Source organism: Bos taurus, chromosome 14, assembly GCF_002263795.3.
Source record: "Bos taurus isolate L1 Dominette 01449 registration number 42190680 breed Hereford chromosome 14, ARS-UCD2.0, whole genome shotgun sequence".
Lineage (NCBI taxonomy): Eukaryota > Metazoa > Chordata > Mammalia > Artiodactyla > Bovidae > Bos > Bos taurus.
In genome coordinates this window covers 3,198,586-3,226,095 of record NC_037341.1, presented here as the reverse complement: position 1 = coordinate 3,226,095, position 27,510 = coordinate 3,198,586, and the positions used below count along the sequence as shown (strand labels likewise).

The 27,510-nt window shown below is 50.3% G+C and overlaps 1 protein-coding gene across 10 annotated transcripts in view; it reads right to left on the bottom strand.

Moving 5' to 3' along the window:
* TRAPPC9 (trafficking protein particle complex subunit 9) overlaps positions 1–26,667 on the bottom strand; it is a 388,310-nt gene extending 361,643 nt beyond the window's left edge. For 8 of the 10 annotated variants that reach the window (XR_003038034.2, XM_059893289.1, XM_059893293.1 and 5 more), the window contains 4 exon segments: positions 25,620–25,724; positions 19,629–20,222; positions 7,587–7,732; positions 4,652–4,780 (listed from right to left, as the gene is read on the bottom strand). Coding sequence is in view for 9 of the 10 variants with exons in the window: in XM_059893289.1 (XP_059749272.1) it covers positions 4,652–4,780; positions 7,587–7,732; positions 19,629–20,212 (859 nt within the window). In the remaining variant the exon portion in view is untranslated. 10 annotated transcript variants of the gene reach the window in all.
* Between the last annotated feature and the right edge of the window lie 843 nt (positions 26,668–27,510).

Below are 27,510 nucleotides of genomic sequence, written 5' to 3'. Positions count from 1 at the left end.
CCACTCCAGTACTCTTGCCTGGAAAATCCCATGGACGGAGGAGCCTGGTGGGCTGCAGTCCATGGAGTCGCTAAGAGTCAGACACGACTGAGCGACTTCACTTTCACTTTTCACTTTCATGCACTGGAGAAGGAAATGGCAGCCCACTCCAGTGTCCTTGCCTGGAGAATCCCAGAGACGGGAGCCTGGTGGCCGCCGTCTGTGAGGTCGCACAGAGTCGGACACGACTGAGCGACTTCACTTTCACTTTTCACTTTCGTGCATTGGAGAAGGAAATGGCACCCACTCAGTGTCCTTGCCTGGAGAATCCCAGGGACAGGGAGCCTGGTGGCTGCCGTCTATGTGGTCACACAGAGTCGGACGCGACTGAAGCACCTTAGCAGCAGCAGTGGATGATCACACAGCAATGTGGATTATGAGGTGTAAAAAATGTATGTTCTGCACAAATAATCTTCAAGTTCTTCAGCTTTAGACAATTTAGCTAGTCCCTAGCTAAAGGAAGGCACTCATTTCATCAAAACTTCCTACTGCACTAAAAAAAGAAGTAACTGAATCCTTGTCACTTTAAGTCACATTCATATAAAGTATATACACAGTGAATATTCATCAGTAATGCAGTTGATCCTTCTAAATGATGTGTCATTGTGACAGCAAGTTTTTACTGAACATCTCTTGGGTGCTTAGTACAAGGTGTCTGACTCAGTCAGACAGGGTAAATAACATTCTTCAAATTTCACAAATGAGGAAATATACTTAAGCCATAAAAAAAAAAAAACCATCTTGCATATTCATCATAAGGAGAGAAAACAATAAAAATTTAACTTTCCCTCAACACTCAGTGGTTTAATCCTTTCTTCCATACTACAGACTACATAAAACCAATTCAGTCTTTACAACTTTTCCTTTCAACAAGCCTCACTAGCTGGAATCAAGATTGCTGGAAGAAATATCAATAACGTCAGATATGCAGATGACACCACCCTTATGGAAGAAAGTGAAGAGGAACTAAAAAGCCTCTTGATGAAAGTGAAAGAGGAGAGTGAAAAAGTTGGCTTAAAGCTCAACATTCAGAAAACGAAGATCATGGCATCCGGTCCCATCACTTCATGGGAAATAGATGGGGAAACAGTGGAAACAGTGTCAGACTTTATTTTTGGGGGCTCCAAAATCACAGCAGATGGTGACTGCAGCCATGAAATTAAAAGACGCTTACTCCTTGGAAGGAAAGTTATGACCAACCTAGACAGCATATTCAAAAGCAGAGACATTACTTTGCCAACAAAGGTTTGTCTAGGCAAGGCTATGGCTTTTCCTGTGGTCATATATGGATGTGAGAGTTGGACTGTGAAGAAGGCTGAGCACCGCAGAATTAATGCTTTTGAACTGTGGTGTTGGAGAAGACTCTTGAGAGTCCCTTGGACTGCAAGGAGATCCAACCAGTCCATTCTGAAGGAGATCAGCCTGGGATTTCTTTGGAAGGAATGATGCTAAAGCTGAAACTCCAGTACTTTGGCCACTTCACGCAAAGAGTTGACTCATTGGAAAAGACTCTGATGCTGGGAGGGATTGGGGGCAGGAGGAGAAGGGGACGACAGAGGATGAGATAGCTGGATGGCATCACTGACTCGATGGACGTGAGTCTGAGTGAACTCCGGGAGGTGGTGATGGACAGGGAGGCCTGGCGTGCTGCGATTCATGGGGTCGCAAAGAGTTGGACCTGACTGACTGAACTGAACTGAACAGAACTTTTCCTTTCAACAAGCCTCACTAAGGAAAAACGAATGGTAGGTCTGCATGTTCAAAAGCCCACTTCTCTTTTGCACTGTATTCACTTTCAATGTTTACTTTTTCATGCTTACAGAGTTAAAAATTCCTAACTTTTTAGGTCATTAGCTGAGAATAAGACATTTGCGAAAATACACAATTTTAATCTATGCTGCTCCATCTCGTGTTCTCACAGGTCTCTCTTCTTTGAAGCCTCATCAGGCTGAGATCACTAAAGCCAGTCATTTATGAACACACTGCAGTGTGGGAAGCCAGTCAATGGGAGGCGGATTAGAGGAGCAACTGAGGACGCACACTGTGGTCGCCCAGCCTGGTTCCAGCCGCGAGTCTGCCCCTGAGAGCGGCGTGATTCGGACCAAGTGACCAAATCTGCTTAAACCTCAGTCCCTCGCCTGCAAAAAGGAGTTACTGATAACTACCTTCAAATACCTGCTATGGGGTAAAACCTCAGGAAGCAGTTAGCACAGCCTGGCTGGGGGGAGGTGCCAAATGATTCCTGGCTGTTTTGGTGATGATGCTTGCTGTTAGTAATTTAAGCTAGTCCAAAAAGGAGGAATATTTGTAAGTCAATAAGCATTTCCTTTTGGACTGATTGTACAATGTCCTATTGATTTTTTAATAAAGCAAGTTTTGTCCATTAATTATAGGCTTAAAGCAAGTTTTGTCCATTAATTATAGGCTTAAAGGGACAAGTCTCCAGAAAAACAATGAGTGGCCTCTAAACTCTGAATACAAGAAAGTGAAGTTTTGTCAAAAAAAAAAAAAAAGGCAACAGAAGGAGAATTAAAGTGAAAAGAGGGACTACAGAATGCATTTTGAAACTAAACTCAATTTTAAGGGGGGAAAAAATCCCTTTTCTCAGGTGAAATCTTGAAAAGTACATAAAGCGGATCTGAGATGTCTAGAATCTTTTAACTTTATTCATGGATTCATATCACCAAGTCTTAAAACTACTTGACAATCAACAATAATACTCCTGATATATAACAGCCCAACATTCATCCAGGACTGGCTCGGACTGGCAGGTCCTTTGCACGTGTCTCATGTCTCATTCAGACTCACAAGGACCCGCTGAGGGAGATACAACTATCATCTCCCCCATCTCACAGGCAGGGAAACTGAGGCACAGAGATTAAACTGGCTCCAGGTCACATCGGCATTAAATGACATCTGTATTTTCGCTGCCTTGCTGGTGAAGAAGGAACCTGAGACAGAATTCAAGGAAGAATGTTAAACAATCACACTGTCTCATCTTCATCTCAAAGAGTAGATCCGTAAACTCCCGGTGTAAGATGGGGCTACAAACTGAGTAATCTTGAAATCTGTAACCAAGATGAAGCAGCATGGACATGCATGCTCATGATATCAAATCCGTGCACAGCTCTGGGCCCTTTACTACCTGAAAGGCGGTGAGACCATCTCCTGTCTAAACAAGGGCAGTGTGGCTTTTCTGCTCTCATCCGAGCCTCACTGGGTGATCTCCTCGGACTGCCTCCAACAATAAAAAGTTCTCAAGTGCTGCACACCACGCAGGGCTAAATAAAGACTTTTCTCTACTGCAGACAGAGTACTTTTCAGGTTTAAAACATTTTTTTTACCTTTATTCAGCAGTAAGAGAGACTGAAACATTACCATAAAAGGTCTCTGGAATCTCACTAGTCACGCAAGTGGCACAGTCGTACCACATTTTCTCTTTAAATCTCAGGGAAAGAATAAAACAAAAGGCGTCCCCAGAGAGAGAGCAGACTCTCCACAGAGAAGAGAAGACAGCTGTCCCCTGGGTTGGAGATTTAAGCACTGGGCCACTGGTTGAAATGCCGAAATCTTGTCACAGAGGCAGCAGTTATAACAACACGGGAAAAACATAGGTGGTGAGCACCGACCAGAGGCGTCTCCGGTCAGAACCGGAACACAGGCAAGTGGGGAGCAGAGGCCTTCTAGACCTCAGATTTCATCACTTCACCTGCTTCACCCTCCTCTCTAGTAACTGAGACCCCACTAGACCCATTAAGAACGGTCTGGTGAAGGACGATAAAACATCTTGGAGAGCCATCAGAGCTTTATCTAAGCATTTTGACACAGAATTCAGACCAAGTGGCTACACAGACTGACTGTCAGGGAAAATGGTAAAACTGAGGGGAAAAAGAAATGTAAGACATTTCCCTTCCAATACTCATCAGCTGTCATGGGGTTTCTCTTTGGGGGTTAAAAAAAAATTTTATAAAAATCTCACGGATCAAAAAACGCCTAGTAGCTTTATGTATAGCCTTGACCTCTGCATTCTGTTACTATCTTCGTGACCTGTGAGGTAGCACAACTACATCCTCAATTTATTGCAAATTCATTCACTAGGAGTCAGAAGGGTCAAGTTCACAGTACAAGCGTCTGGGGGTCTGCTCCTCCAAAGACGATTTTTTACTCTCTCTAGATGCTAACAAAACATCAGCAAATCAAACTTCACTGATTAAGAGAACTCCATCAACCAGGAAAAAAAAAAAAAAAAAGCCCCTGGTCCCTCAGTTGGCTGTTAAAATTGATATCGAGGACTCCCTTCACCAAATACCCAGAAACTATGACAAGGACCCAGACACAGAACTTCAAAGTCGGTCTACCATGAAATTTCATGCGGCTGCTCCAGAAATCAACCCATCATCGCAATCCATTAATATCATTCAGTAAGACTCAATAAGATCAATACATATTTTAACAGGATCAGAAGACAAGGTCTCATGTGCAGGATTTCTGACTCAACAGATTCTACTCTTTATTCAAACAGCAGGCAGGCTTCACTCAGAGGGGACCGGAGTGGATTGCTCCTGCTTAAGGACGGTGACAGGGCCCGGCACAGGGCAGGAGCGGAGCTCACCTGGACGATGTCTGTTGGCCGCTTCTGCAGGAAGGGCGCTCCCCGGGAACCTGCGAGCTCCAGCTTTACCGCCAGTTCCACCAGGGTAGTGATAGATGACAGAGGCCGAACACAACCCTTCCAGGGCAGCTGGGCATTAAACAAAGGGTTTGGTTAATAAAGTTAGCAGCCCATCGTTAGCTAAAAATTACCCTAAGAATGATGTGAGCAATTTGATGATGTGGAAAATGCCAGTTTCCCCAAAACATAGGTCAAACCTACAGATGACTGGTTTTGTTACAAACAGGACCAGGGCCCCTATCACGTCTGGCGTCGAGGCTGGCAGCACAGAAAGTTCTCGTGAAACTCAAGGTCTCACTGAGGGGCTGAACACAAGCCAAACAGGCGTTCATTCATTCCTTTAACCAGCAGTCCGGCTCACACTGTGTGGCAAGCGCTGTGCTGGAGGACGACACTGCAGATGGACGGAGCAGGAAGTGCCCCGCGCCAAAAGGATCCTTGAAACCATACCAGTGGACCGTACCGCAGGAGCAGAAGAACACCTCTCCGCATCCCTGACCCTGACAGCACCGACCCATCTGCAGCAAACACCTGCAGGCATCTCCTCCTCGGAGGCAGCCGGGGCCGCTGTGACGTGCCCACCTTCCACCGCTGGAGGTCACACCCCAACAACCTGGGCTGGGCCACTCGCCCCACAAGTCCTGTGCAGTGAGCGTCTTTATCCAGGAGCTCGGAGGTTCTCAAACTTTTTGGTCTCAGAACTCCTGGATGCTTTTTTTCTGCAGGTTACATCTACAGATAATTACCGTGTTTGAAAATAAAACTAGAAAAAGATTTAAATGTTTATGTGTTCAAACCTTTTAGAAAAGAATAAGCCCGTTACATGCTAAATTTCAATGAACAATAACTATGTTTCAAAACAAAACTGCATGCTGGAAGGGTGACACTGTTTTGCATTTTTTACAAATTCTTTAATGTCTGACTGGAGACAAGTGTGCTGGATTCTCACACCTGCTTCTGTGGTCGATCTGCTGTGACGTCACACGTCCTGGGGTCCCTGGGACACCCCCCTGTGTGTTTCTGAGGGACCCAGAATGAAAAAGGCCACAGTGGCGGTCCCCCTACTCACACCGCCTTCACGGAACCCAACCGGCCGTGCTCACCAGGTGGGTCGGGGGCCCAGTGGCGTTCTCTGGGGGCAAGTGCCTAAGCTGCAGCCCTACTCCACCAGCCCGGAACAACTCGTTACAGACCTCTCCTTCAAGGAGACAGGAAGACTCCCATTCGCCATCCCTCCTGCTTAGTCCTCTACCAGTTTCTCATTTTTTCCCCATCTCTTCCTTCTCTTTCCCTATCTCCTTTAAGAAGCCAAATTACAAAATTCAAGTCCATTTTAAAATTTACATTTAGTGTGTTCTATCCCTGTGTTAGTTGCTCAGTCATCCAACTCTGTGCGACCCTATATGGACTGTAGCCCGCCAGGCTCCTCCGCCCATGGGATTCTCCAGGCAAGAATACTGGAGTGGGTTGCCATTCCCTTCTCCACGTGTGTCCTATGGGACGCCGCTAATCTTCTATTGAAGAACTTCACAGCTTCCCTCTGACTTGTGTTTACTGTAAGTGGCTGACGGGCCCTCTGAACTGCTGGCCTCTTCCAGGAAAGAGCCCTGTATCAGTCCTCACTGGCACTGCACTCATTTAACAAGTATTTGCGGAACATCTACAACTCGCTAGCTGATGGACACATACAGACCACGCCTCCGACTCCCGCCTGCAGGAGACAGTCCCTGAAGGACAAAAACATGCTAACAGGCAGCCCCAGCATGGAAAGTAAACTCCATGCAGACAGGATTCTGTACAAGACCCACTGCACCCACTGCGTGGAGGGGTCAGAAGAGGCTGTCCTTTGAAGCAGCTTTTAAAGTTTTTTTAGTTGAGATACAATTCCCCCAGTCAAAAGCGTACGATTCAGCAGTTCTGTGCATTCACTGCTGTGCAACGCTTGCCCTGTCTAATCCCAGAATCTTTCCATCTCCTGAAGAGAAAGCCCACTCCCGTTGGCAGACCCTCCCCATCCCCATCTCCCACCTCCCCCGCCTCCCCCGCTCCCGGCCCAGGCAACCAGTCATCTGCTCTCTGCCTCTAGGTCTGCCTGTGCAGACATTCCAGGTCATCAGAGTCATACACTGTGCAGCCTTTTGTGTATGGCTCCCTTTACTCGACATGATGTTATCAGGGTTCGTCCGTGTTGTGGTGGTACACTATCTCACTGGTGTTTATGTTTGAATGGTGTTCCACTATATCCAAGCACCGCATTTTGTTCATCTATTCATCAGCTGACAGATGAGGTTTTGAAGAATGAGTGTAAGAGATGACTAACGTGGGGAGTGGCATTCTAAGCGGAGGGCAAGATGTGCTTTAAAAAACTGTCGTTTAGTCACTCAGTCGTGTCTGACTCTTTGCGACCCCATGGACTATAGCCCACCAGGCCCCTCTGTCCGTGGGGTTCTCCAGGCAAGAATACTGGAGTGGGTTGCCACTTCCTTCTCCAGGGGATCTTCCTGCCCCCGGGATAGAACCCATGTCTCCTGCAACTCCTACACTGGCAGGAGGACTCTTTACCACTGAGCCACCAAGGAAGTTTTAAAGAATAAATAAATAAAAAGTAAAAAAAACAAAGCAACAAGCAAGTTCAGTGCATCTTAGGGAGAGTTTCCATCCTGGATCCAGCAGGACGGAAATGCAGCCGCACGTGGGAAAGGGCAAGTGGAAAGGTGAGGCGGTCACCCCAAAGATTCCCCACTGCAGTCAGCTCAGTGGACAGCTTCCCCGCCCTCACCCTATGTTTTTAGAGCCATTTTTCCAAGGTTTTCTCTTTTCCCAAATATCAGTTGCTACCATGGTGTATGTGATCATCTTCACCAGGTCCTCTTACCTCCAAGCCACAGGAAGTCATTCACCGAGCGGAGCAGCTCCACCGACATGTGGTAATGAACCAGGGAGTCCTGCAGCATCCCGGCCTGCAGGCACAAGTCCCCCACATGCTTCCGCATGCGGCCCTGGCACCGCTTCTTGTAATGTCTGAAAGGTGAGGTGAACGGAAATGTATCACTGCCAACGCCCGGATTCGGCCCCAAAAGCACGCTGGCTAAGCACTATTCAACTCTCTCACTAAAAAAAGCGCTAAGAAGGCAACTTTAGGCTCTACGGTTGAAAGCCAGCCACCATCATTGTCAGTAATATAAGCCAAGTTATTTTCTAAGTGCAAGAGAGTTCATGTATTTCCTGTGGATAATATTAGAGGGGGCTTTTCCTTTTCAAATTTTCCAATCACAACATTAGCACAAGAAAGTTTGTTTCGGCCTTTTAAAAAAATCAATTATCTTCCACGTTCTTAACTTCAAACCTATTATTATTTTATAGAGAGAGCTGTGCTGCATATTACAAGCCAACTGTTTGGCTTTTGCAAACAAGACCTTTATCTTCACGAGTTCAGAGCAAGCTTTAATGCTGCTTTGAGTGGTGGGACCCAGAACACTTGCTAACAGCTCTTTAAATATTGGCAAGGATGTGCTACTAAATAATGCAACAGCTTCTAACTCTGTATCAACTCAGAAACCAGAGAAACCATACCAATATCTCACTTCTTCATTTTAAATATTCCTGTTCTTTTGAATATTAAATTTCTTTAAAGATAAGATTTCTTTTCAAGCAAAACAGCAGCTATATTAAATTTCCTCTCGCCAAGAAAGCAATCTGATCAAGAACTAAAAACCCCTATGTTAATCCAAAAGATGTGAGGCTTCTGGCTAAATGAATGTACAGATCCCAGGACAAACTTAAACCCCGTCCTCTCTAACTCTGGAATGGAGCTTTTCTGTTCCCAACATTGGCTGAACTAAGATCACCACATAAGGCAGAGGAGAGAAGAGGAACGTGAGCCTGACCCCCACCTTTCTGCCAGGACAGCCCCCGTGGACAGGCCTCCCCGAGGAGGGCACTACACCTACCCCACCCACCAGCCCCCGCAGACCCGCATCGCCCCACCAGCCACCTCAACGGCCCCTCCTGTGTTCCAACGCCCCTCCCGCTCCGGAGCACCCTCACCTCCACCCTGCTACACACACACACACACACACACACACCCCCCAGAGGGGCCTCACCTCCACCCTGCTACACACACACACAGGAGCACCCTCACCTCCACCCTGCTACACACACACACAGGAGCACCCTCACCTCCACCCTGCTACACACACACACAGGAGCACCCTCACCTCCACCCTGCTATACACACACACACACACACACACACAGGAGCACCCTCACCTCCACCCTGCTACACACACACACACACCCACACACACACCCACCCCTAGAGGGGCCTCACCTCCACCCTGCTATACACACACACACACACACACACACACACACACCCCTAGAGGGGCCTCACCTCCGTGCCTGTGACACACACACACCCACCCCTAGAGGGGCCTCACCAAAGCATGCGTCTGGTTAGGTTCCCCCCCCACTTCAAAGCCTTGCAAGGCTCCCCAGTACAGCTCCAGCCCCCCTCCCCTGCCCCCTGCCCTCCTGAGCTTCCCCAGGGGCCTGGTTCTTCTGCCAAGCTACTACCCACTGGCCATAGGGCTCATTCTGACTCAGTTTCTCAAGGAAGCCTTCCCTGCCTCCAGCCTCTGCACCTGTGGGGCCTCTCCCTCCCAAAGGTGGGCAGCGCATGGCCCATTCCCCGTGGTGTCTCCTGTTCTAAACAGAAAAGGATGCAGCCTGCAAAGGCACATTCGCCTCCTCCGCTCACATGACTGGGCTCCTAACACGCGGCAGCTTACAGACCCAACCACGACACTGACTCAACAGATTCTGAATTACACTTTTTCTTAAGAGACTTTACTCCTTTCCTGTTAGACTAAAATTTGCTTTAAAGCATCCTGTCTTACCTCTCTAAACAAAGTAAATCATTACATCTCCGAAACTTACAAAGGTGCACGTCTGCTGTAGCAAAATATAGCCCAGGACAGTTTCAAAAATAAACGGTGCAGTCACTGTGATCAGAAAGAGCTGGCTTTGAAAATACACGATTTTTGCAAAAAGAAGTCATCTAAATATGTTTATGGTATTTCATATAAAGGTTATATGATGCAACACAACAATATAAAATATTTTGAATTATATAAAAATAGAATGAATCCTAATATTTGGGAGAAAGTCTCCAAAATGCCATAAAATTCTAGCATAGACGGACATAAATTATTTCACTCTTGGGGTGCTGTGTGCCCCAAGACTGGGCCATCTCGAGATTACAAGCAATCCTGTTCATAATCCTTTGAAAAGACAGTGGGAAACACAGAAAGGAATTCTATTTCTAGTCAGCTATGCTGTGGGCAACCAAAATATTTTACGCCAATTTTGGCAGAATTTACAATAAATTCTCCTTCCAAAAAGACATGGATCCTTTCTTTCTTCATGGATCATTTGAAAATTATGTCAGGTTTGGTTTTTTTTAAGTCTCTCTGGAAGTTCAGAGTTCTTACAAACACATTATTAGCATTGTTACACTGTGTGGCCACCGCTCATGGATACGGAAAAACAAAACATACGGGCAAACAGTATGACAAAGAAAACCACATGAGGCCACAGCAACAAATAAATGTAAAGTCAATGCAAAATACAAACATTCAAAACAGGTTGTAATTTGTTGTAAATTTTAAAACTAATGCTGACTTTTAAAGCCATGAGCAACAGACCTTAGGCAAAAATGTGAATATGCTCTAAATACTCCAAAGACCGACTCATGTTATTTCCTTATTCTTAACGAGTTATTAACACTAGGGCTAAAGGAACTGGAATTGAGGATTGATAGAAAAATTAATAACAACCCAATAAGCCCTCAGTCATAAAGGCCTCAAATCAATCATGGCTAAAGCACAGCCGCAGAGCTGCCGGCCTCCCCAGATAAAGCGAGATGCTTCCTTTCTGGAGGCACCTAACACAGCTATAAACACTGCCAAGGAGACGCTCACACCACACTGAACACTGAGGCCAAGTCAACTCAGTACACACTGAGTGATTCCCATTACTTCTGATCAGAAAGAGGAAGAAAATGTGTCGTATTTGTGTGATCTGGGTACTACTTACATGGCTCGTGGTACATTCTAATCCAAAGTCCAATTTACTTGCAAAGAAACTACATATTCAAATCCAAAGAGAAACTAGAGTTGCTCAACCACACTTTGCAACTAAAACCCAAAGGAACTCTGATGAAGGTAATCTCTTATTGTTTTTGGTATTATGTAGTCTTACAAGTATTTGCATAATTAAGTGACCGCTACAGCCCATGATTCTGGACTAGAATATTAGGGGCTGAAAAAGCCTCGATTACATGCACTGTGTAAATGCAATCACATCAACACACTGGCAGGCGCCCCTTTGGTGGAGCTGAAGTTCCAAAGTAGACAACTCTACCCTGTGCGTGCTAAGCCGCTTTAGTCGTGTCTGACTCTGCGCGACCTCGTGGACTGCAGCCTGCCAGGCTCCTCTGTCCACGGACAGCTCTAACTAGAACATGAGAAAGGCAGAGTTCTGTACTGGATTTCAGATGCTGCACGGGCCACTAACTGACGCTGCATCTCACCTTGCGAAATCTGAACATCAATAGTTAACGCCGGTTTTCTCCATCTGAACTCTTTTATGCTAACACTGGATATTAAACCCTCGCTCCATAAAGAGAGCCCCAGCCTACCCTGCAGAAGAGTTAGGTTCTGTTGAGGACAGCTGATCAAGGGAGGCCTGGACAGCTTCCACCACACACTGAGAATGGTCGAAGGATGACTGCACCTGTGCGTCCTCTGCAAGCATGTCACCACCGGAGGAGCGGGGCCAACAGTCGCTCTGGGGTGCAAAGCACACAGGTGCTGCCCAACCATCAGACACGGCTGAGCTCCGTGAGACAGACCTGCGGCCCCCAAGCCTGAGGCTTTCTCTGAGAGGCTCAAACTGGTCCACTTGACCCTCCAGACACAACAGGGAGGTAACAGGATTAGGAGAGAGAGCACACCCTGCGGGCTGAAAAGGCCTGAATCCGGCTCTAGCATTCACTAGCCCTGTGATGCTGAGCTGGTGGCTTCACCTCTCTGAGAATGCTCCACACTCTGCAAAAGGGGGCTGCCACCCCCACCTCAGATGGCATCCATGTGGTGTGAATGGAATATGGGGGCGGGGGAGTGCCTGACATAGAACCTTGCTAGCTTCCCACCCCCACCCTTCTCCCCTTTTAAACTGGCATACTCCCCCTAACAAGTATCAAGCCTCTGGGACAGACTGTCTTATTCATCTTTGTATCCACCACAGTAGGATCAAAAAAGAACTGCTTCCTCCATAGTAACTATCAGTGTTCTTAGGAGATCTGGGTTTAAGCCTATTTTGAGAGGAAAGACTATTCCGGAACTACCCACAATCTTTCCGCACGGCAGCCCCTCCTCCCAGCATGCATCCTTTCTGTCATCAGATCCCCGGTGTGAACTGCTCATGTCCACTGAACCCGCTGGGGGCTCTACACCTCTCCAGGCCTTCCCCCCGACCTCAAGGGTGAGCGTGACCCACCTTCTCCGCCCTCCCATGCCACTCCAGCTCCAGCTTCCTCCATCTGCTGCCACAGCATCTTCCTAAGATGCACATCTGTCTTTCCCTTCTGACTTTTTTAAGAGGCTGCCCCACCTCCCAGGCCCTAAGGGTAAATGGCAGCTGCTACTAAAACCCCAAACACCGCAAAAAGAAAGTGAAAGTGAAAGTCGCTCAACCATGTCTGACTCTTTGTGACCCCATGGACTGTACAGTCCACAGAATTCTCCAGGCCAGAATACTGGAGTGGGTAGCCGTTCCCTTCTCTAGAGTATCTTCCCAACCCAGGGACTGAACCCAGATCTCCCACATTGCAGACAGATTCTTTACCAGCTGAGCCACCAGGGAAGCCCACCACACAAAACCTCCATGACCCTTGACCCTCCAACCTTGTCTCAGCCCTGGACCTTCAGTCTACACTCTCTGGACGCGCTCCCCCCATTCACGGTTTTGAGCACACGCTGAAACTGACAACCCCCGATGCACGCCTCGAGCCCAGCTCCGTCACCTGAGCCCCAGGCTCTTTGAAACCATCACTTGAATGTTGACTGGCTTCTGAAAAACACATTTACCACTTACTCTGGAACCCAACCACCAGCAGGTACTCCCAGTTTCAGTAACGGTCTCAAACTTCCATTTTAGCTAACAGCCCCAGGACACGCCCAGCTGTTTGAGTCAAAACCCTGATGTCACATTTGACTTCCCCTGTCCCTCACCCGACCCCTGTGCTGTCATCAGTCCTGCCATTTCTATCTCAAAGTATATTTCAGCTCTGGTTCCAAGGGACCCGGACCCAGCCAGCTCAGAGCAAGTGTGTGCTGAGTCACAGTCCTCCAAAGGGTGCTCCCTGAAGAGGGACGTGTCCCCTGGCACCAGCCACGTAGGAAGGCACTTGAGTCTCTTATAGGAGGCCCAGGAAAAAAGACTCATGGTTCTCCCACGGTCTGAACTTTGAAGGGTTAGTGGACACATCCACCAGTGAGCAGGTGAGAGTGCAGGAATCGAGGCAAGGCTTCAGTCACTGCCATCCCCGGGCCCTGCGAGCCACAGGAAAGGCCCTGAGTCCAGGGCACTGCCCAGCCATCACAGGATCCCACCCTGCGTTTCCCAACCACACGCCCTCGACCTGTCCTTACCACACTTCCTTCTGTTTTGCAGCCCCCCGACCCCAGGATGGGTTGGACCCTTTCAGGAATCTGGCCTTTCTCAAGTGAGACAAAGTCAACAAAAAATCAAAGTGTCCACATTTGGACCAGACCCTTGAAGGAGAAACAAAGCCTCCTGGCCAGCACAGCGATGGCAGCAAAACCCCTCCCCAGGAGATGAGATGACCAGGGCAAGAATGCAAGGTCCTCAATCAGCCAAGGCCTCTCCCTTCACGGCTGACTATGTGTGCTGGGGGTCTACCACCACCAGTTAATGACATGCCCATCAGGGGTGGCCGTGAGCCTCAACAAATACACAACCAGCTATTTCTTACCGACATGGGTTAAAAGTAAAGGCTGGTACAGGTAGGGCCTGTCCGTATGCTAAGCTAAACCACAGACCTGGCTAAAGCAGAGAGGAAGCCATGGTCACCTGTACAGGTCCTTGTGCCCATCAGATCCAAAGCAGCTACCGATTTAGGAGAAGGGCATATTTCCCCGATCCCCAGGAAAACTGCCCTTATAAAGGTAAATGCCCTTTAGCAGACTAGCCTCTGCCCTTTTATGACAGAAAGTCACTGGGACAAAGTAAATGGCACAAGCAACGTGAGCGTGAAAGAAGACCTGGTGACTGCTCCCTCCAGCAGCATCCCTCCACGGCCAGCTTCGTCCAAGGCGGGCGTGTCTTCACCGGCAACTGCTGGCCAGTAAGCACCGTCATGCATACACAGCGACAGCCAAGAATCGCGTGCCTGGCACGTTTGTTTGAAAGCCAGGGTCAAGCAAGGTGCAGCAGACTTTGTCTTTCCAAGTTAAAATATTCCAGGAAAAACCCCTCGCAGCCACTTAAATCAACTAGCATCTCACTTCCTCAAACAAAAAAAAACAAAAACAAAAAAAAATTAAAGTGCTCATTTGTCACCAAATGTGAGACCAAACAGGTTCCCCAAAGCAAGAATTTGGACAGCTATCTAAGGCCAGTGGGTTATGTGCTAAAAAAGCAAAAAGAATTCGAAAATAAAACGATGACCGGGATGAGACATGGATCAAGGCAGCAGTTAGGTTTCAGTTTTCTAAAGCGATCAGGCGGTGAGGCGGCAGCAGAGGGGGAGTCCGGCTATTTCCAGGGCAACCCGTGCACAGCCTACCTTTTCAGACCCAACAACACACTCACAGCGCGGTATGAGAGAAAAAGAACAAAGGAAAAGAAAAGAAAGAGGAACAGCGAAAATTAGAAACACACCAGCACAAAAACAACTTTGACAGCACGTTCAAGAACCGACATGGGCTCTGATGAGGCCGGGGCACGTGTGGCCGGACGGTAAACGCCCCTGCGCCCTCCCTCCCGCGGCTCCCGGGAAGGCTGGGCCTGCGGCTGGAGGCACCTGCCGCAGAGCCCATCCACGTGGTCAGAGAGGTCCGCGCTTCAGACCAAAACTCCACCTACATTTGGACGTTTCCTCCCAAGCCACAAATGCGATCCCCTTTCAGGCTGGGCTCTTCCTGTCACTCCTACCGGGAGCTGCGGGAGACACTGTGGCTCTAGGCTCTGTTCCTGAACTGAATCACTGTCTTGAAAATGAGACAACTGAGACCCGTGGTGGCCGACAAGGGACACACAGTGACCCTGGAGGCAAACGCTTCCGCTGAGGTCGCTGGCGTCATGATCTCACCGGAGTCCACACGATGGCTGAGTGTTCATGGGGGCAGTGAGAGCCGAATGGGCCCACCGGGAGGGAGGGAGGTTTCGTTCGCTGCTGACTTTCCGGCACACGGAGGCTCTGGGTAAACACCTTGGGACAGAATTGGCCACCATGTGCCAAGCACGTGTCCTGAATCGAGTTCCTCCCGCCAGACTGTGAGCAGAGATCCCAAGAGGCAAAACAGGCATTCTCAACATTTCGGCCTGCAGACCTTTGGGTCCACAACCTCAAGTAGTTGATGATCAAAAATGTCCCTTGGGGCCTCGTGTGACAAGGAGAAAGCAGCGGTCGAGGGGTCGGGGCCCTCAGCTTTGGTTGCTCACCCACGAGTCTGTCCTGCTGTTGCCACAGGCACTAAGATTTGGGGAATGCAGGTGCACGCACGGGCCCACCTTGTCAGGGACCATTACCTCGGCACAGACCCCACCTGACACCTGGGGCTCAGTAGGAGGTGACAGGTGAGTTGAGGGGCCGGCCGGAGTAGGTCTGGTGGGTCTGAATGGATCTAAGTGGGTCTGAGTGGGTCTGGTGGGTCTGAGTGGTCTGGTGGGCCTGAGTGGGTCTGAGTAGATGTGAGTGGGTCTGGGTGGGTCTGGTTGGGTCCGAGTGGGTCTGGTGGGCCTGAGTAGATCTGAGTGAGTCTGAGTGGATCTGGTGGGTCTGAGTGGATCTGGAGGGTCTGAGTGGGTCTGAGTGGGTCTGATCTGAGTGCATCTGAGTGGGTCTGGTGGGTCTGAGTGGGTCGGGTGGGTCTGAGTGGATCTTAGTGGGTCTGAGTGGGTCTGGTAGGTCTGAGTGGGTCTGAGTGGGTCTGGTGGGTCTGGGTGGGTCTGAGTGGGTCTGGTGGGTCTGGTGGATCTGAGTGGGTCTGGTGGGTCTGGGTGGGTCTGGGTGGGTCTGAGTGCGTCTGAATGGGTCTGAGTGGGTCTGGTAGGTCTGAGTGGGTCTGAGTGGGTCTGGTGGGTCTGAGTGGGTCTGGTGGGTCTGGGTGGGTCTGGGTGGGTCTGAGTGGGTCTGGTGGGTCTGAGTGGGTCTGAGTGGGTCTGGTGGGTCTGAGTAGGTCTGAGTGGATCTGAGTGGGTCTGGTGGGTCTGGGTGGGTCTGAGTGGGTCTGGTGGGTCTGGTGGATCTGAGTGGGTCTGGTGGGTCTGGGTGGGTCTGGGTGGGTCTGAGTGGGTCTGGTGGGTCTGAGTGGGTCTGAGTGGGTCTGGTGGGTCTGAGTGGGTCTGAGTGGGTCTGAGTGGGTCTGGTGGGTCTGAGTGGGTCTGAGTGGGTCTGGTGGGTCTGAGTGGGTCTGAGTGGGTCTGAGTGGGTCTGGTGGGTCTGGGTGGGTCTGGTGGGTCTGGGTGGGTCTGGGTGGGTCTGGTGGGTCTGGTGGATCTGAGTGGGTCTGGTGAGTCTGGGTGGGTCTGAGTGGGTCTGGTGGGTCTGGTGGATCTGAGTGGGTCTGGTGGGTCTGGGTGGGTCTGTGTGGGTCTGAGTGGGTCTGGTGGGTCTGGTGGATCTGAGTGGGTCTGGTGGGTCTGGGTGGGTCTGGGTGGGTCTGGGTGGGTCTGAGTGGGTCTGAATGGGTCTGAGTGGGTCTGGTGAATCTGGGTGGGTCTGAGTGGGTCTGGTGGGTCTGGTGGATCTGAGTGGGTCTGGTGGGTCTGGGTGGGTCTGGGTGGGTCTGAGTGGGTCTGGTGGGTCTGGTGGATCTGAGTGGGTCTGGTGGGTCTGGGTGGGTCTGGGTGGGTCTGGGTGGGTCTGAGTGGGTCTGAATGGGTCTGAGTGGGTCTGGTGGGTCTGAGTGGATCTGAGTGGGTCTGGTGGGTCTGGGTGGGTCTGAGTGGGTCTGGTGGGTCTGGTGGATCTGAGTGGGTCTGGTGGGTCTGGTGGATCTGAGTGGGTCTGGTGGGTCTGGGTGGGTCTGAGTGGGTCTGGTGGGTCTGAGTGGGTCTGAATGGGTCTGAGTGGGTCTGGTGGGTCTGAGTGGGTCTGAGTGGGTCTGGTGGGTCTGAGTGGGTCTGAATGGGTCTGAGTGGGTCTGGTGGGTCTGGGTGGGTCTGGTGGGTCTGGGTGGGTCTGAGTGGGTCTGGTGGGTCTGGTGGATCTGAGTGGGTCTGGTGGATCTGAGTGGGTCTGGTGGGTCTGGGTGGGTCTGAGTGGGTCTGGTGGGTCTGGTGGATCTGAGTGGGTCTGGTGGGTCTGGGTGGGTCTGGGTGGGTCTGAGTGGGTCTGAATGGGTCTGGGTGGGTCTGGTGGGTCTGGGTGGATCTGGGTGGGTCTGGTGGGTCTGGGTGGGTCTGAGTGGGTCTGGTGGGTCTGGTGGATCTGAGTGGGTCTGGTGGGTCTGGTGGGTCTGGTGGATCTGAGTGGGTCTGGTGGGTCTGGTGGATCTGAGTGGGTCTGGTGGGTCTGGGTGGGTCTGAGTGGGTCTGGTGGGTCTGGTGGGTCTGGGTGGGTCTGGGTGGGTCTGAGTGGGTCTGGTGGGTCTGAGTGGGTCTGAGTGGGTCTGGTGGGTCTGAGTGGGTCTGAGTGGGTCTGAATGGGTCTGAGTGGGTCTGGTAGGTCTGAGTGGATCTGAGTGGGTCTGAGTGGGTCTGGTAGGTCTGAGTGGGTCTGGTGGGTCTGAGTGGGTCTGGTGGGTCTGAGTGGGTCTGAGTGGGTCTGGTAGGTCTGAGTGGATCTGAGTGGGTCTGGTGGGTCTGGGTGGGTCTGGATGGGTCTGGGTGGGTCTGAGTGGGTCTGAGTGGGTCTGATCTGAGTGGATTTGAGTGGATCTGAGAGGGTCTGAGTGGATCTTAGTGGGTCTGATAGGTCTGAGTGGGTCTGAGTGGGTCTGATCCGAGTGGATCTGAGTGGGTCTGGTGGGTCTGAGTGGGTCTGAGTGGGTCTGGAGGGTCTGAGTGGGTCTGGTGGATCTGAGTGGCTCTGGGTGGGTCTGAGTGGCTCTGAGTGGGTCTGATCTGAGTGGATCTGAGTGGGTCTGGTGGGTCTGAGTGGGTCTGATAGGTCTGAGTGGGTCTGAGTGGGTCTGATCCGAGTGGATCTGAGTGGGTCTGGTGGGTCTGAGTGGGTCTGCTGGATCTGGAGGGTCTGGAGGGTCTGGTGGATCTGGAGGGTCTGGAGGGTCTGGTGCAGGCAGCTCTGCTCCTTGGTGGTGCCCGGGCTCGTAAACCTTGCCACCTGGGCGCAAGGAGCAGGAGGGCAGGGCGGGCATGGTGACAACAGGGTCATGCGAGCAGCAAGTACAGCTGTAAGTGTGACACGCCCTGACCTTCCTGAGGCCACACAACGAGTCCGGGTGCGGGAGGGAGGCCCCTGCAGACCCTGCCAGGCACCACCTCCAGGGGCAGCCCAGGGCCTCTGGGCCTCTCCCCACAGAGCTGGCCTGGACTTCTTCCCTTGGCTCTCTGACATCTTTTCCTCTAACTTATCAACAACCAGAAAGTCGGGTTCGACCTCCGTGAGTTCAGGAAACCCTGAGCACCTACTCTGCAGTGGACACGGCGGCACCCACACCATGCCCTCCATCCTCGCCTGCGGGACCAGCACGTGAGCTCTGCAGAGGACGGGAGAGGCTCAGCGCCCCAGGTGGCAGTGCTCCTGCCAGTGAGGGGACCACGTCTCTGCTCTCTTCTGTGGGAGCATCGCGGGGAAACAGAGCAGAGGGCAAGCAGAGACCCCACAGAGCTCATCTGCGATTCTGATGACTGCAGCACAGGGCTAACATGAGGACTGAGTGATCCCTGTGACACAGAGACCATGAACACGCTGTCCTCTGCACCAGGAGCTCTTTTAGGAGTCTCTGCAGTGGTTCTGATATTCTAAGTGGGGGACCTGGCGCCGGGGCGTCTGGCAGGAGGAGGGGCCTGGCCTGGGAGGCAGGAGGTATGGGCCCAGCTCCAGCCCAGCAGGCTGGAGTTCTGCTGCCTCTGGGGCTCAGCACCCACTCTACACACAGAAGGGGTGAGGCTGAATAACAGTCTTTACAACGTGTCCTGGGGCAGCGCTGTCCGATAGGAATAAGATGCAAGCCACGTGAATGAAGCTGTCCAGCTGCCACATTTAAAAAGGTAAAAAACAAACACTTGCAACTGATTTTAATAATGGCCTTTGTTTGATCTCATATATGTAAAACATTATCATTTTGACGTGCAATTAAAAAAAAAACACTAAGTCCACATTCTTCTTCCCAGACTAAGTCTCAGCACCTGTCCTGCCTTTTACCCTCAGCCCATCTCATCTCAGCTCAGCCTCCTCTACTGTCCTAGTGACAGTGGCTACCCTCTGGACAGCCACTCCAGGGGTCCCACCGGGGAGTCTGGGCTAAAAAGGGGGAGTTAAGTGTCACACTAACCCTAAAAGGATCTCCCCCAACCAAAGTCTGTCCCACTCAATTTTAGAAAGTCTGAAACCCAGTGGACTGCACCCTTCCCCCTCCACCATTGCAGGGAACCCTCCCACTTGCTCCTCCCTTTCTGGAGCCTGGGCTCCAGGCCGACTTACCTACTGTCTGTGTCCAGCCCCACGAAGTCCTTCTTCTCGAAAGGGACACAGAGGAGCGGGATCTTGTCCCCGGACTTGTCCGTGGCCCTGTCCAGGCGCTTGGACTCGAGCACGATGAACAGCGACTCCACGAAGTCCTCGATGCGCTTCTCCACTGTCGCGCAGTCCTCGTAACTGGGGTAGAAGGCCACGTCGGTACGCGGCTGCTCCGCGATCTCCCCTTGCAGCCCGAACACGAAGAGGCGCGAGTCATACAGCGTGGAGCCATAGATTTCCTTCTGCACGTGGAACTTCTCGAAAATCTGCGGCCAGTCCTTGGCCGAGAAGCAATCGGTGATGGTGATGAGGCCCACAACCTTGCGGTGGGTCTGGAAGTCGCCCCACTCGCTGTTTTCGGGCGGGTAGTGGTGCCGGTAGCGGATGTAGAGCGCGCGCTGCGAGTCGCGCACGCTGATCTGGCTCACCGACGAGATCCTCTTGTAGATCCTGAAGAAGTTCTCCTCCGAGACGATCCCCACGGGCTGGACCACCACGAGGAGAGTCTGGTGGTCCTCGGCGCACTGCATGTAGTCAGGGACGCTCATGGTGAAGACCCTGCCCAGAGAGAAGAAGGGGTTCTGAGGCTGCGCACGGGTTTTGCAGGCTGCCTCCCACTCCGGCACGCGGGGATGCCCGCGTCCCCCAGCTGGAAGACTGGCCGAGCCCCAAGCCAAGCGGCGAGGTACCGTTTGTCCTCGGGGGTTCTGCGTGCCGCTACTATAGTTCTTACCACAGTACCCTGCTCCTAGAGCAAGCTTGGAGCCCCTGCAGGTTTTCCATACCCAGTACCTCAGCAGACATGGGTGTGGAGTCAGTGCTCAAAGAAGGGTGAATAAATGAAGGAAGGAAGGAATTGCTTCCTCAGCCTCTCAGCAGAAATCATGAGGATTTCGCAGTGGAATCAGAAGAGCAGGACTCTACTCCAGGCCACCTGAGCTCCTGAGCTGAAAACTAATGGCGGGAATATAAAACTTGCCTTCTAAGAAGATATCTGGATTAAGGAAGGGTGCAAACTGCAAAGTGCCAAGCACAGTGTGAGACAGAAGGAGGAACTACACACCGTTACCATCCCTCATTTCATAAACCGAGTTTCCTTAGGAGAGTTTTTATAACCTTGCTGTGCCAATTTTGACAGATATAAAAAGAAAACAGCATCAACTATACTCCAGTAATTATTTTTTTAAAAGAGGAAGAAAGAAAGCAATATTACCTGATTCTCAGTGCTGTTGAGGAATTCAGTTAGATAACCCGTATGAAAGCATCTGGCCCATAGGAGTTAATAAATGTTTGTTAAATGAATGGTCAAACAAGCAGATGAATGCTGCCCCGTCCACAGAGCATCATCATACCACTGCCTGGAAATCTGAATCCCCGTGCCACCCCAACTCCACACTAGCCATGTCAGTGACCCAGAGAAGCCTGTGTGCTTCTCTAAGCCCCAGTTTAATCATGAATAAAAATGTGGATAATAAGACAAACCTCAACGGATTAGTGAGTCAGTACTCTGGTTCCAATACTGTACTGTAACTTTGCAAGATGGAGGTTGTTGTTCAGTCGCGAGGTCGTGTGTGACTCTTTCCACCCCATGGACTGCAGCACGCCCAACTTCCCAGTCCTTCACTATCTCCTGGTTTGCTCAGATTCGTGTCCATTGAGTCAATGATGCCAATCAACCATCTCATCCTCTGCAGGACGGTACCATTAAGGGAAACTGGGCAAAGGGTCCACAAGCTCTCTCAACATTCACACTGTTATGCACCCATCTCCTGAATGTGTTCACCTTTGCCAACTGAAGCTCTGTCCCCATTAAACACTAATTCCCATCCCTTCAACCCCAGTCCCAGTCCCACCATCTACGTCCTGTCTCTATGAGTCAGACCGTTCTACGCACGTCACCTCAGTGGAACCGTGCTGTGACTGGCTCATTTCACTTAGCACAATGTCTTCAAGGTTCATCTGTGTTGTAGCATGTATCAGAATGTCCTTATTTAATGCTGAATAATATTCCCTGGAATAGTATATACATTTATGTATAAAGGTATATAACACAGTTTATTTATTCATTCATTGAAAGTCATTTGGGTTGTTCCTAACTTGAGCTACTATGAATAATACTATTATAAACATGGGTATACAGACAAAATGTTTTAAGTATAAAAACCACCATATTTGCAAAGATGTAGATATAGATGTAGATGCAAAGGTAACTCCTATTTGACAGGTGGGCGTGTAGACTGGTACGTGCCGGGCCCGGCAACTGCCTTGCTAAAGGAACTCTGGCATGTGGTGGGCAGGTTTATAGAAGCAAGACCTGGAGAAAACAAAGCTGTCCACTGTTAGGAGGCTGGGTAACTAAAATGTGGTCTTTTAACACAACAGAATACTTCGAACAGTGAAAATGAACGACCTAGAGGAACAAAGATGAGTCTCAAAAACATGATGGGCAAACAAAGCAGGTTATGGATTAATACAGGCAACACCATTCCACTTATGTAAAGTTTAGCAGGCAACACTAAACAATGTGTTGTTTACACATATGGTAAAATTATAAAGAAAAAGATAAATGTGGACAGTGGTTACTTGGGTGCAAAGAGGATGCAATTTGAAAGCGAAGCCGCAGGGCTGCAGAAGTAGCAGTGGTGTTCTGTCTCTTAAGCTGGATGGCAGACCCACGGGTGCTCGTCTTGCCCTTCTTTAAACTGTACATAAACGTCCAACGTTTCACAGAAGAGTTAAAAAAGGAAGAAGATCCTATGGGGAGGGAGGTTCAAGAGGGAGGGGACATCTATACCTGTGGCTGATTCATATTGATGTATGGCAGAAACCAACACAATATTGTAAAGCAATTATCCTTCAACTCAAAATAAATAAAATTTTTTTTAAAAAGGAAGAAGATCCAACTTCAAAAAGCTTACAGAGTGGATCTCAGCAGGTTGGCTAGTTTCGGGGCCTGGCCCCAGCTCTTCTCCTCTATCAGGAGATGATTCTGCTGATCCCAAAACACCCTGCTTCTGTGAGCAAAGAAGTTGCTGCACAAAAAAGGCACGTGAATTGCAGGTGTAGATCTGCCTGAAGACAGGTGGCCTGTGGATCTCAGACACAGTTTGAGGATAGGAGGTGTTCAATTTCTCTGGTCTGAGGTAAAATGAGAAAAATACAAATAATGTTTAAGTGTTCCATAAAACTAAACTTAGTATGTGTCTTATGAATGTTAACTATTATTGTTATTTATTCTTAGATTTGGAGAAGAAAATGGCAACCCACTCCAGTATTCTTGCCTGGAGAATCCTATGGACAGAGGAGCCTGGTGGGCTGTAGTCCTTGGGGTCGCAAAGAGTCGGACATGACTGAGCGACTAAGCACATTCTTAGGTTACGAACTTTCTCATTTTTTTGCTGTTAAAACATCCTTTTTTGGGGAGAGTCAGGGGACTTCCCTAGCGATCCAGTAGTTAAGACTCCTCGCTTCCAAGGCAGGGGGTGTGGGTTTGATCCCTGGTTATGGAACTAAGATCCCATTTGCCTTGGGCTGCAGCCAAAAAAAAAAGTTCTGATTTTTTTCTTTTTCCCCAAAATGGCCAAACCACACGACTTTGTAGGATCTTAGTTCCCCAACCTGAAACTGAACCTGGGCCAGGGCAGTGAAAGCACCCAGCCTTAACCACTGGACCACCAAAGAACTCCCAAACACTCTTGCTTTTATAAAACAATAGCGAGAGTAGTTGGCACCAGTTTTCCATCATACTATCTGGGCAAAAATAAAAACTGACGAACGTTTTCCCTGAAGGAGCTCACTATCAGCAAAGTTCTTGTTCACCTTTGCCACAGATTCAAAATATGCAACTAACACTGGAATAAATTTGTCTCATATAAGGTGGGAATAGGAAATTGCACTAGGCACTTTACAATCTATCAGATCATATTCAGACTCCCCAACAATCAAGAAACAAGCATTCCTATCTTCAGCCTTACAGATAAAGAACCAGGCTCAGTCATTTGCTCAAGGTCTCCTCATCTGTAAGTGGCAAACTGGCTGCAGAGTCCATGTTTTTCCACTGGTTTCTTCAAGGGAGAAAGAATCTAATGAAATGAGCCCTGGCATTGAGTCAGCTCTGGTGTCTGAGACTCCAGTTCAGTCCAGTCGCTCAGTCGTGTCCGACTCTTTGCGACCCCATGGACTGCAGCACGCCGAGCTTCCCTGTCCATCACCAATTAGTCTGAGACTAATCTAATACGAATATTAAAACATTAAGAATATATTTCTTCAGGGACTTCCCCGGTGGTCCAGTAGCTATGACTCTGCACTCCCAATGCAGGGAGCCTGGGTCTGATCCCTGGTTGGGGAATTAGATCCCACATGCCGCAACCAAGAGCTCCACACTGTAACTACAGATCATGCTGCAAGGAAGATCTAGGACTCCACATGCGGCAACTAAGACCCAGTGCAGCCAAATAAATAAATATTTATTTTAAAAAAGAATATATTTCTCCAACTTGGTATTTCCTCAAAAAGTTAAACATAGAGTTGCCATATAAACAGCAGTTCCACTCCTAGGTATATACCAAAGAGATTTGAAAATACACGTCCACACAAAAAGTAGTACACGAACATTCATGGCAGTATTATTCATAATAGCCAAAAAGTGGAAACAACAGAGACTTCTATCACCTGATAAACGGATAAACAAAATGCAGTCTATCCGTATAATAGAATACTACTCAGCCATAAACAGTACTAACATTGCTACAACATGGGTGAACCCTGAAAACATTATGCTGAGTTAAAGAAGCCAGGCACAAAAGACCACAAATTGCATGATTCTATTTACATGAAATGCCCCAAATATGCAACTCCTTGGAGACAGAGAGTAAGTTTGTGGCTGTCGCGGGTGCAGGAGGGGAGACTGACAACGGGTATGGAATTTCTATTTGAAGTGATGAAAATGGTCTGGATTAATAATGGTTGCACAACTGGGAATACACTGAAAACCACTTAAGTGTACAATTTAAATGGGTGGACTTTACCGTATTCACATTCTCTCAATAAAGCTGTTACTTGATAAAATATTTCTTAACTATTTTTCCCTCTATTCCACTGGACAGCTCTACAATTTAAGAAAAAACCTGGCCAAGGGATCTTTAAGGACTGCAAGATTCCTGGGTCTCCAGCATCATGTCTCTAGTGCTGTTATTTCATACTAGGGAACACTAGCTGGGCCGGACTAGGAAGAGACTGTAACTACCTTTTCAAAATCGCCAGTTGCCTTTAAACTGGGTGGGGAGGAGCAGACAAGACGGAGGAGGAGGTCACAGCCTTCTGCTCATTTTTAACTAACCCGAGCCTGCGTTCGGCACTGTGGATCCCTCTGTAAGAACAAGTGGAATCCACAAGCACCCCACCCTGACACCAGCACACTCAGCGTGGAAAGGCGTTCGCGCGGGGCAGATGGATTGGGGGCGGAGACCCAGGCGGGCACCGGCTCTGCATTTCCGAGACTGGGCCGAGTGAAGCTGGACTTGACAATTTCGGGAGCTCAACCGCGGGAGACTGTGCCTGACGCCGCCGCGGGGGATCTGAGCCACTTAGAACCCAGAGGAGATGGAGGAAGAGAGGAAACCGAGAGCCAGGCGGTCCCAGCCGCGTCCGCAGACCCCCTGTCGGGGCCGGGGGCCGGGGGCCGGGGAGGGGCCGGGGACGGCCGGCGCCCGCGGAGGGGAGGCTGGGCCGGGCCCGAGAGGCGGCAGGTGCGGGCCGGGGCGGGACGGGCGCGGGCGCGGACGGGGGAGGCCGGGCCACCGGGCCGGGGCAGGTGGCCGCGGCAGGTGCGGGCGGAGTCGAGCCCCTCCGCAGGAAACACGCTGCCCGGCGCCCCAGCGCGCGCCGTGACCCACGGACAGCCCTCCCGAGGCCGGCCCGGTCCCCTGCCCAGGGGCACCCCCTTCTTGCACTTACGCAGCCGGGGCCCCGGGCCCGGAGCAGGTGCCAACAGCGGGAAGGGCGGCGGGGCCGGACAGCCTCTGCGGCCGCTCCCCGGGCTCGGAGCTGGAGCTTCCGACTGGCGGCCGGGCCGGCGCCGCCCCTGCGCATGCGCGAAGCCGGTCCCGGGCCCGGAGGCCCGCGCCAGGTTTTAGGGGCGACGCGGGCCCCGCGAGGGAGGGGCGAGGGGGACGGCCGGGGGAGGGGAGGAGGAGTGAGGTGGTCGCGGGGGGCAGGGAGGGGAGGGAGACGAAGGGAGAAGGGCGGGAGGGGAGCAGCTGCGACGGAGAGGAGAACTGTGGCTCCTGGGGCCGCGCACCCAAAAGGAAGCGCCAAGTCCTGCCTCTGCGCCCCTTTCCCCGCTCTCAGGGCGCGCAGCTCAAATTTTCTGCCCTTTGCAGCCCCCGCCCCTGCAAAGCCCCTACCGGATCACGATCCCAGCGCCCGCGCCGAGCCGGGCTTCCAGTCGCTCCGGGGATCAAGCACCAGCAGGCGTGGTAGCGATGCTTAGAGCTACCTTGGGGCGAGAATAAGTTCCCCTTTTACTGTCTGGGAGACGATTCAGGGTGCCTCCCGGGCCTGACTTAACTGCTTGGTCACACACAGGGGCTGGGCGGGGATGAGGAGGTCAGAGCCGGAGCCTGGAGCAGACTGCCCGAGGGCAGATGCCTGGTCCCCACCGGTCCTGGGAAAACCACTCCAGACTCTAGAGGTCCGTCAAGGGCTCGGAATAAGCCCCCGGGTGTGGAACGGCTGTCATAGTTGCTGCACACAGCTGTCTAGGTAGGGCAGAAGCCACTTAAGAACTTAAACCCTTCTAGGTTAAAAAATAAACAAAACTTTAAAAGGAGTTTACATACGTAGGTTGGAATGTGCATAGCATAATTGAAAAATACACAAGAAATTCTCTCAAACCTACAATTTGTAGGTTTGAGAGAAAAGAGGATGAGGGAGACCTTCTTTCCCTTGTGTTTTTTTGTGTTTGAATTTTTTACTGTATGCATGTGTTTATTTTTCATTTAACAAAAAAAAAAAAAACTGTAATGGAGGACAGAAATAGTTCAGCCAGTACAGCAGCCATGGAATAACAGAGCCATCACTTTACTTTACCCAAACAAGCATTTATTGACTCTGCTGTGTGCCCAGTGCTGTTTTATGACTTATTATTTATATATTTTTAAAAAATAATAATATGCTATTCCTCATCCCTGCCCTGGGCTAGTGGAAAACCAATTGCATTCTATTGAATTGTTTTCCAAGGAGCGGGAATGAATTATAAACAGAACACATCTTCAGGGCAAAACCCGTGGAGTGTATTTCCTGCACACCAGCCAGGAAGGATTTTCAACACAGGCGCCCAGAGGCTGAGAGTACGTTTCCAGGACCCTGCGTAAAGCTACCCAGAGTGGCTTCTTCTTGGCCCTGAGAGCATAAGTTGACAGTTATAGAACACAGAAAACAGACATTAAAAGAGGCCACCTTTTATTGGAGGTCTATGTGCCAGGAATAGAAATCCATGTTTAGCACACAATGTCTTCATAAGATCCATGCCAGCCTGGAGAAGGAAATGGCAATCCACTCCAGTTACTATTGCCTGGAAAATCCCATGGACAGAGGAGCTTGGTAGGCTACACTCCATGGGGTCACAAAGAGTCGGACATGACTGAGCGACTTCACTTTCCTTTCCTTTAAAAAAAAAAAAAAATCCATGCCAGGTAGCTATTCTTAGCATTGAGGTCCAGAAAGAACACTCTACTTGGCACACAAGTGGCTGGTAATGTTTAGGATTCAAATCTGAGGCTGTCTGACTATTATCTGTGCTCTTCCCATAGTCCTTCTCTGTTCTCATTCTATCTATAAATGGATA